This window comes from Pterocles gutturalis, unplaced genomic scaffold (genome assembly GCF_000699245.1).
Source record: "Pterocles gutturalis isolate BGI_N339 unplaced genomic scaffold, ASM69924v1 scaffold17978, whole genome shotgun sequence".
Lineage (NCBI taxonomy): Eukaryota > Metazoa > Chordata > Aves > Pterocliformes > Pteroclidae > Pterocles > Pterocles gutturalis.
In genome coordinates this window covers 10,041-19,014 of record NW_010123412.1, presented here as the reverse complement: position 1 = coordinate 19,014, position 8,974 = coordinate 10,041, and the positions used below count along the sequence as shown (strand labels likewise).

General features: G+C 47.8%; 1 protein-coding gene across 1 annotated transcript in view; it reads right to left on the bottom strand.

Annotated features, from left to right (window-relative positions):
* Positions 1 to 398: 398 nt before the first annotated feature.
* The window catches only part of LOC104465007 (peroxidasin homolog), a gene marked incomplete at its 5' end in the record, with an annotated part of 16,735 nt that continues 8,159 nt past the window's right edge, over positions 399 to 8,974 (bottom strand). The window contains 5 exons of the mRNA XM_010077895.1: positions 399 to 628; positions 2,773 to 2,942; positions 4,532 to 4,603; positions 6,146 to 6,217; positions 8,883 to 8,954. Coding sequence (XP_010076197.1) covers positions 507 to 628; positions 2,773 to 2,942; positions 4,532 to 4,603; positions 6,146 to 6,217; positions 8,883 to 8,954 — 508 coding nt within the window. The remainder of the gene's footprint in view (positions 629 to 2,772; positions 2,943 to 4,531; positions 4,604 to 6,145; positions 6,218 to 8,882; positions 8,955 to 8,974) is intronic.

Here is an 8,974-nt window from a genome sequence, read left to right as displayed (position 1 = left end):
ATAGAAAAAAAATATATATATCATATAGAATGATAATCTATCCGCTGCTCTGCAAGGTCTGTCTGTGAAGCACAGGGATTTTTCCCTTGGAAAACGAGCCATTCTCCCAGCACGCCTTTAGAGAGAAAAACCCAGAAACTAGAAGCATTTCAGGAGTTAATAAGTGGCAAGCATGGTGGCTTAGAGCAACGTGAAATACTAATTTTTTTTTTTTTTTTCTGACAATTGTTTTCAGCCTGCAGAGTATGTTTATGGGAAAGTTACAACCTCTTGGAATCCATTACAAATGCAGACGAAATATTTCAAATGCAGATGAAAACACCACTTGGATTACATGGCCACCACAGAATGCTATTAAAAGGAAGGTAAATACAACCCATGGAATGTCCATTCCTTTTTTTTTTTTTTTTTTAATGTTGCACGAAACAGCTTTGGTAATTACAGGCAGCCACTGAAGAGCTCGGTGCTTGAAAACCTTTGCTACCCCAGGGCTCATTGTGTGCGACTTACTTGTTGTGCAGCCAAATAATCGCCGGCTTTGGATTGCCTTCTGCCCTGCAGGTGAAATAAACCGTGTTTCCCAAGAGGACGTCGACATCGTGGGGTTCTGAGGTTATGCGAGGCCTCTCTGCAAAAAAAAACACATTTTAACACAACCCAGTCTGGAGCTGCACAAAACCAAGAGCCCAGCCAGATGTAGGGGGTAACGCAACCCCCCCGCAGCCCCCCAGCCAGCGGGCACCAGCAGAGCCCCAGGCACAGCGGCGTCCACCCAGAGCCACCCCAGGATTTCTCAGCAACATCAGCAAAAATGATGCTGGGGAGGGAACATCATCCACCCAAGCCTGCTGAGAGCCCTGGGGAATTGAAGAGGTTGTTCCTATTGCCGGTGTGTTGGGCAGCGGCTCAGCTCCCCGCACAGCTGCAGGCAGGGCTGAGAAAAACCGACCTGGCTGTGCACTGGTTCCCCAAGAGCTGGTCCCTGTCTCCCCCAAAATAAGTGAAGAAGTCAGTGGCATCCTCACTGGGGCTGTTTTTCTGTCCCTGGCAGCCTGCTGCTATCAGCAACTGCCAGCTCCATCTGAACACGGTGCTGGCTGTCTGCAACAGGATTTAATTCATTATGTCCCCGATTCATCAGCCGGTCCCTGTTCAGCCAAGCCTTTCACTGTGAGCTTCACTTTAAGACATACTCAAGCACTAAGCAAGTTAAACATGTAAGGGATGTGCTAAAATAGGAGGAAATTCTTCCTAATTCCTAGAATAGGAATTATGTACGTGGTCTGGAGCACTTGACCTTGATTCAGCAGAATACACACCCATCTAACAATCTGTACGCTCACCAGTAACCCAGTAAAACCAGCTGGATTATTCATAAAATTAAGTGAGAACCTGCCACCTTCTCCAGTCTGTGCCCTTATTCCTTAGACCAGAAGTTAGTGGCTTGGCCACTTGTCGACAATGCCAATGTGGGACCAACCACACCGCAGCCCCACGGCACAAAATGCTGATCCAGCGCAGATCTGCTCCGCTGGCTCCCATCTGCTAAAACGCGGTGGGTTAAGTTGATGTCAGCAGTCTTCGTACGACTCGGATATCAGCTGCCTGCATCGTTAGAGCCTTATGCTGAATTATGCATCATTTGTCTTTCCCAGCTGGCACAATACCAGCGTAAAAGCTTAATGCCAACAAAATCTTCCCACCAGGTGCTCTGGCTAATTTGTCAGACGTCCCACTGCGTGCCCATGCCTAAACCAGAACAAACTGACATTAACGGCTGTACCCTGGCACCGGGTGCGTGTCGGGGACAGCTCGTTGTGCGGCACAGTCCCACTCCACGTGTCCCCAGCTGCTTTCTCTTGACCCTTCCCCTCCCTGTCCCTCGAGGTTACGGACTCATTTGAGCCAATTCAACTTTTGGCATGGCTGTACCCCAAATTAAGCTGTGAAATGGGCAAGATTTTTTTTTTTTTTTTTAAAGATAAGATCATGGAAGAAAGGCAGAAATTAAGGGAGAGTTCTTCCAAATCCAGCTGATGTCACCCCTCTGGCTCACAGCACGGCCATGCACACAGCTGGGCTGGCACATCCAGGAGGGATGCCAACAGCTGGCCAGGGCGAGCGGGAACATCTCAAACTGATTCCACCAGCAGTGAAGTACCAGGGAACCCCTGCCAACGCTTGTGCCATCCTTCGTGACGCCTGCACTTAGAAACTGGAGTTTTGTCTTTTTCTATGTGAAATATTTAATTTTTCAGAACATAACCTTCTATTTCAAAATGTCATTTTTCAGGAAGAAATTATCTAAATTTAGAGAATACCAGCTTAACAAATGCAATACACGGCCACAGTCAAACCAAGCATTCAGCTATCCATCTACCAAGAGTTTGTCTGGTTTTCAGTTGCGTTTCCAGCTGTTGCAGCTCTCCCCTTCTGCTCAGCTCAGTGCAGGACATTTCTCCTGGTTCCTGGTTTAACCACTGACCACAGCAGGTCCTTTACTGGCCCTGATCTATCTAAAAACCACAAAGACACCTACCAGCCAAGACAGAGCTGCCTTCAACCCCCACATGACTGTCAGCGTTCTCTGCGTTATCCCAATAACCCGTGTGACCCCATTGGGACTTTCCCATTTCAGCTGTAAAAGGAGGCAGAAAGCAGGATGCCAGGATGGGGAAGAGGGAGGCAAAGAGGTGGAAGAAGCAATTCCCAAACCAAATCCCAACTCCACGGGCTGGGGGGTGGCCGGCGGAAGGGTTTGACCCCACTCACCGCAGTTAAACTCCTGGGCGGTCAAGGTGACGATGGAGCGGCCGTGCAGCTCGCGAGGAGCCTCGCAGGTGGCGGCGGTCTGGATGCTGCCCTGCTCCGCGTATTTCTTCAGCAGCTCCGCCAGCCACATCAAGTCGCAGTCGCAAAGCAAGGCGTTGGAGTCCAGCCGCCTGCAAGAGCCAGGAAAAGGCAGCTCGGTTCCCAGCCTCTGACTGCTGCCTCCTCCTCCGGGACACAGGAGGGGAACAGTCCTCCGGAGGGAAGGATCACCTGCCTGCTCTTCCATGCTTTTGGTTATATCCCAAAGGCAAATTTGAGATATTTCGTTCCCACGACATTTAAATAGGATGCTTGACCAAGTCAGGAGGATTTCGTTGAAAAACTAACATTAGCCATCAGCCAGTTTCAAATGAAAATCATTCTGTTCAACTGGATTATGCATTTTTGGCTTAATTTGAGGCAAAGAGACACTGAAATATTGGGGTTTCCCCCAGGATGGAAATTTCAGCCTTTACTGAAGTCTATAAGAACAACCGATAACCTCTGCTGGATCTTTCTATTCTCTTTTACTCTTAGCTCCAAAAACCTCTTGATTTTAGTGTGCATCACATCAAGCTCTTCCAGGGACCAGCTGCTAGAGGTTGCAGCATTTCTACACAACTGTAAGAACTTTTATTACCGCAACATACACCCAAACCATGCCGACTGGAGCACCGGTGACCTCCCAGCGCACCCACGCTTTTCCCTCCCCTGGCTTCACTCCTGTGTGCATGAGGATAAATACAGATTACAGGGGGATTAGCTGATGCCTCCTCCCCCCTAACAGTTTTACAGTAGATGGGTCTGGGCCATTGGAAAATATACAGAAGAAAAGTCTTAATGCTTCCAGGGACAAACACTTGAGAAGGTGAGATTTCACTCAGGGCCACGATACAGCATTTTATAGCCACTCCGCCTTCTTCTCTGACACATACAGACAATATTGCACAAGTTATTCCCTGTTAAAGAAAAGCAAAACATTCCACCTGCTTGCAGAGCTCACAGAGGGCTGCAGTCAGAAACACATTATTTTCTTGCAGCTTCAAATAGTGGCAGAACACCAAAATTCTTTAGCTTTTGCTTTTCGTTTTTGTTTTTTTTTTTTCCCCCAAAAGACATCATAGAACTTATTTCCAGAGATCATAAAAGACAAACAAAGCAAAGCTCTGGGGGGGTTTAAGCAAGCAAGAAGTAAGCTCAAGAGCCAGCCAGGTTAGGTGGGAATAACACACCAGGGCACTCCTGCGTGGGAGGAGAACTGTGCACCTTGGCACCCCTCTGACTATTTTCAATCTCTAGCAAAAAAGCCTTTTCTTCTGTGACTGTGATTTTTCCTTCTGTGACTGTGATTTTTCCTTCCATGTCAGAGACTGATCTGAAGGCACGCTCGAGGTCATATCTGTGACCTGGACTTTCTATGGTTTTGAAGGATGTTTTATGGGTTCAAACCATCGTGAAGACCTTTCAGGAATGTTCATTCCTGTGGCATTATTGAGCTGTAAGCAGATTATAGTTGGATTATAATTGGACACTACCATGAAGAAACAACTAACTGGTTAAGTCAGGTCTCGTGTCCAACCCAAACTGTTTTATAAACTTCGCAGTGGCCTTAGAAGTGCAACAACTAAAAGCTTTGCCAACCAGGCACATTTTTCCTCAGGTCCTGCCTATCTGATCAAAGACAAACAATTCCTCTTTGCAGGCAATGTTTTTCACTTACAGCCGTTTGAGGGATTCCAGTTGAGAGAACGTCCCTGGATGAATCCTGGAAATCTTGTTGTTGTGCAAGAATCTGCAACGGGAGAACCCATGCCAAAACATTATTCAGTATTTGCACTACACGGGTGATAACATCCCAGGTCAAAACTCGGTTTAAAAACAAAGGCTGCTCACCAAAATGGAGCTTAGTTTTAAATTTACTGTGTGTGTTTCCATGAGCTATGGGGATTTCGTTCATACGTGAGTGCAATGCCATACACCAAAGCGGAGGGCGGGTGGGGACTGGAAACGGTGACTCAAGATGTGATGTAACAGGTTTAAACTGGAACCTTGAAGTTCATCTGCTCCATGCTCTGCAAAGGGAGGAGAAAGGGCCCAAAATCCCTACAGACTGGACCCACCCTAGGTTTGCTGGGTCTGGGTCAGCTCCAGTCCAGACGGAACCTTTTCTTTCCCCCCTGCAGAAGATGGGGCAATTTTACAAGGGCAGCCAGTGACGTTAGGCTCCAGTAGAAGACACTAGACAGCACATGCCCTGGACTCAGTGAAGGTATTAACCCAAATCCACAAGCAAATCTAATTCAGACAACAACAGCCTAAGCTGGGCTTACCTCTGAGCGAAGCCGAGGCAAATTCTCACTTCCAGAGTCTTAGCACATGACCAAGACTACCCAGTACCAAGAAAATAAAAAAACCCTGATTGCACTAAAATGCATCGGTGGAGACCAAGATGGGATAATTAACTCTCCATTCCCATAATGGAGGGGGAAATTTCGTTATGTCGGTTACATCTAAAACTCATACAAGACCACTGACAAAAGACAGGTAGCAATTTCAGTAGACGGTGGAAGAGGAAAGAAATACAAAAGCAGTACAGCTTGTGTGCAAACGACTGCACACACCCGTGAACCCGTGAGTTCAGCCTAGCTGGATGCTGACAAACCTTCCTCTAAAATTTAAATCCAGAATTTTTGTTGGATGAAACACAGAGACTGAGATCAGCCATGCTGTACCGGTCCAGGTCTGCGTTTTCCTAAGGGTGTTAGGATCCCATGATTTTGTTTTCCTAGCGTGCAGGCACATTTCCCTGCAGCACAGAGGGTCTGTTGGTTTCACCATGGAGTGGGAACCACCACGTGAAAGCTTGTCCCAGTGGCTACATTCCTACTAGGAGCAGTCCTGGGGAGCAGGAGACACAGGACTTCATCTCCTAACTGCTTTCAAGAAGGATGTGTGTTTTTCTTGTTAGTCTTTCTTCGGACTTTATTCCCTTCCCACCCCCTTTTTTGCATACGCTGCCCAACAGTGACTAATGTTGACCTTACGGCTGGAGTAAAATTTCAGTGTTTTAACACAGCTTGGCCAACTGTAGGGCTTTCTGCAGATTTACCCTTACTGAGGTGGAAAGGTGAACATAACACAACATGGGAAATTCCCTCCATATTCTCAGGAACCCTTCTACTTGGCGAGAATGTAAAATTTCCTTCTTTTTACATTTCCCTCTCATTTGGAGATCACACTTTGCTTCATTCTGCTGAAACTGCTACACAAAGAGAAGGCTTTTTCCCCTTCTCCTCCCCACCTTATTCACAAGAAAGGTCCCATCCGTACTTACAGCCTCTCAAGTTTGGGCAGGTCACTGAAAGTCTCCTGCTCCAGGCTTTCCAGGTTGTTGAAATGCAGGTAGCTGTCACACAGAAAATCAAAAGGGCAGACTCACAGATGGCAATTAAAAAGAGAGGAGATCTTTCCAGGTCAACCCACCAATGCCCACCCACCGGTCACTGGTCAGGGCAGATGTGGAGAAGCCAACGTTCTCTTTAGTGCCTCCACTTTCCACATGCAAAAACAGTAGCCGACACTGGTTTGTCCCTATTCTGTCCACTGTTCACTCTCTCTGTTAACAAGAAGAGGGCAGATCTGTTCCTCCCTAAAGCCTAAGCCCACCACCACCGCTGGGAATCGCCTGTTGCACTGTTAAGGGTCAGGATGAAACTGCTGCCCATGGAGAGCAGCACCAGCAGCTCCCGGCTGAGCACCGGAGGGGAATTTCCCTGCCTTTCCCCAGCGCCTCAACATTCCCCAACACATCCTGGGATCATCGGGGAGGAAGAAACAGCCTTACTCTAAGGCATCTCCTCCCAGCCCAGGAACTGCAACATTGCTGAGCGGGATGATGAGTTTGCTGAGAATTAATTGGTAGAAAAACGCCCTGAATAACCTGATCAAACTTTGCCATTGGTCTTGCTTGTTGCTGAAGGTGGACTGGAGACACCCAAAGGTCTCCTGCAGCCTGCATTTGTCTGTGATCCTAACAGGAGCTCCCAGCATGTGCATCCACCCAGTGGGAGCAAAAACCTCTGGAAACAGCTGCCACGGGGCTATCCTGTTTCTGCGGAGGGGAGGCACAGCTTCCAAAGACTGAGGTGGTTCAGTCAGTTGGAACAGTTGGATCCCAATGGCACACTAACATGAACAGCCCAGTTCTTGCTAATGCAGGTTAATATTTTTAGCTCCACTAAAATCTCAAGTGTGACCTGCTGTACCAGAGGCTTGGGAGACCTTCTGCACCCATCAGCAAGGAAAAACTGGGTCTGCAGAGCATCATGATACCCCCAACTCCCTGTTCCCATCAGCTGCAACACCCACCAGCACAACTGACACGTTCCTGACGTTCAGATGGATTTTGGTATGGTTTCAAAGTTGCCTAAACTCTTCCCCCTTAGTCTACCCAGGCATGAATTTCACAGTGGACACCGATTAATCACGGATCTACAAATACTCATTCTGCTGTTGTCGCTGACTGTGTTGAGAAATAATCGCCGAAGCTGCCACACGGCTGTTTGATTTGCAATGGAAGGATGCGCGATGAACGGTCCACCATCAGAGCACCAACCAAGAGACGGTGACTCCGATTCTGCAGCAGAGGAAAACCGTGGGGAGAGGGAAACATACGTGCTTCAATAAGTCTCAGATGTCTGCTGTCATTGCTTTGGACCTTGAGGAAAGCATCTGATGCTGTCCATCAGTCGGGGTATAGTTTTTCTTGAAAAGTTGGCTTGTGGGGTACAGGAAAATGGGGTAGGGTTTGAGCAAAGCTAATTCTTTGGCAAACATGCCTGCCTGGGATTGAAAACAGATGGAACTTCTAGTGGGTTGTTTGTTGGTTTTGTGGGTTTGTTGGGTTTTTTTTCTTCTACTCGTGACATCAAGTCTGGAACGCTCATTGTTAAAATATCACCGTGGCCAGCATCACCTCCTCTCTCAGCACAGCTGAGCCGGTATCTGCTTCCCATGTTTTCATCCTTGCTGAGCTAGCTGATGGAGAACCATACTGTGCACAAGGTTGGTAGCACACCCATTATCAAGTTTGCCTGAAATTTGCTGTTATATTCTGTCTGCTTCTGCTGCCAGCATGGAGAACAAGCTGGCTCCTATCCCTTTTACAGCAAAATCCTTAGTTACATTTCAGCCCTATAAATGCTGTCACTTGGCACAATCCATGAAGTCGAACAGTTCGACCTTTGGTCTCAGTTCTCCGATGATGCAGATAATCCCTATAGTTCAAACACCCCTGCTCACACCCTCTCCACACGTACGCATGTACTTACACACATGCACATAATATATCACGACCCCTGGCACGAAAAATCCAATCTTAGTTTAGCAAGACACTTCAGAAAAGTCAGACCTCAGTCTTCCCACCTCACCTTGAACACAAAGCACCAAGAATCCAAACCCAAAACTTCTTTGAATAAACAGCACAGACTTGCCGTGCAGAGAAGGGGAGCAAATGAGGACTGCGAGAGTGTCACTGAGACAGGCTCCAGCTGCCAGGAACACTTGCGAGGCTCATTCCATCCCAGACTGCCACGCAGCTTGGAGGGAAAGTCATTTCTGGGTTTGTTTGGATCCATCATCTTCCAGCTGCTCCTTGGCATGTGAGCACCACCGTCCTGGTAGCTCCCACAGACACCCCGCTGCCCCAGCCCGCTGCTTGCACTCCATCCATCCATTTTCAGCAAAGGTTTGGATAAGAGAGAAACTCGACCAGCACCCACAATTCAAGCCAAGGGCCAGAGGTTTCGGGTCAGGAGAAAATATATGGGATGTCAGCAGGAAAAGACCTCAGCATTAACTAACCAAAACCAGTACGGGGAGCAGCTGTTTGCAAACAAAGCCAGCAGAGTCTTGCAAAGCTGGATGATGAAACAGTAGAAGCCTCATCCTGCTCCTCGCTAAGCGTCTGGTACGCTGCTCTACTGGAAACACAGCCCTTGGGTTAGAGGGACCGATAAATCAGCTCCTCCGCACATCCCATTCAGCAGCAAACAAGGGGCGGTTGTACTTACAGCTGTTCCAGAGAGCGCAGCCCGTTGAAGGCATGTTGCTGGATGCTCTGAATTTCGTTTTTATAAAGGTAGCTTTCAAAAGGAAAGAAAAA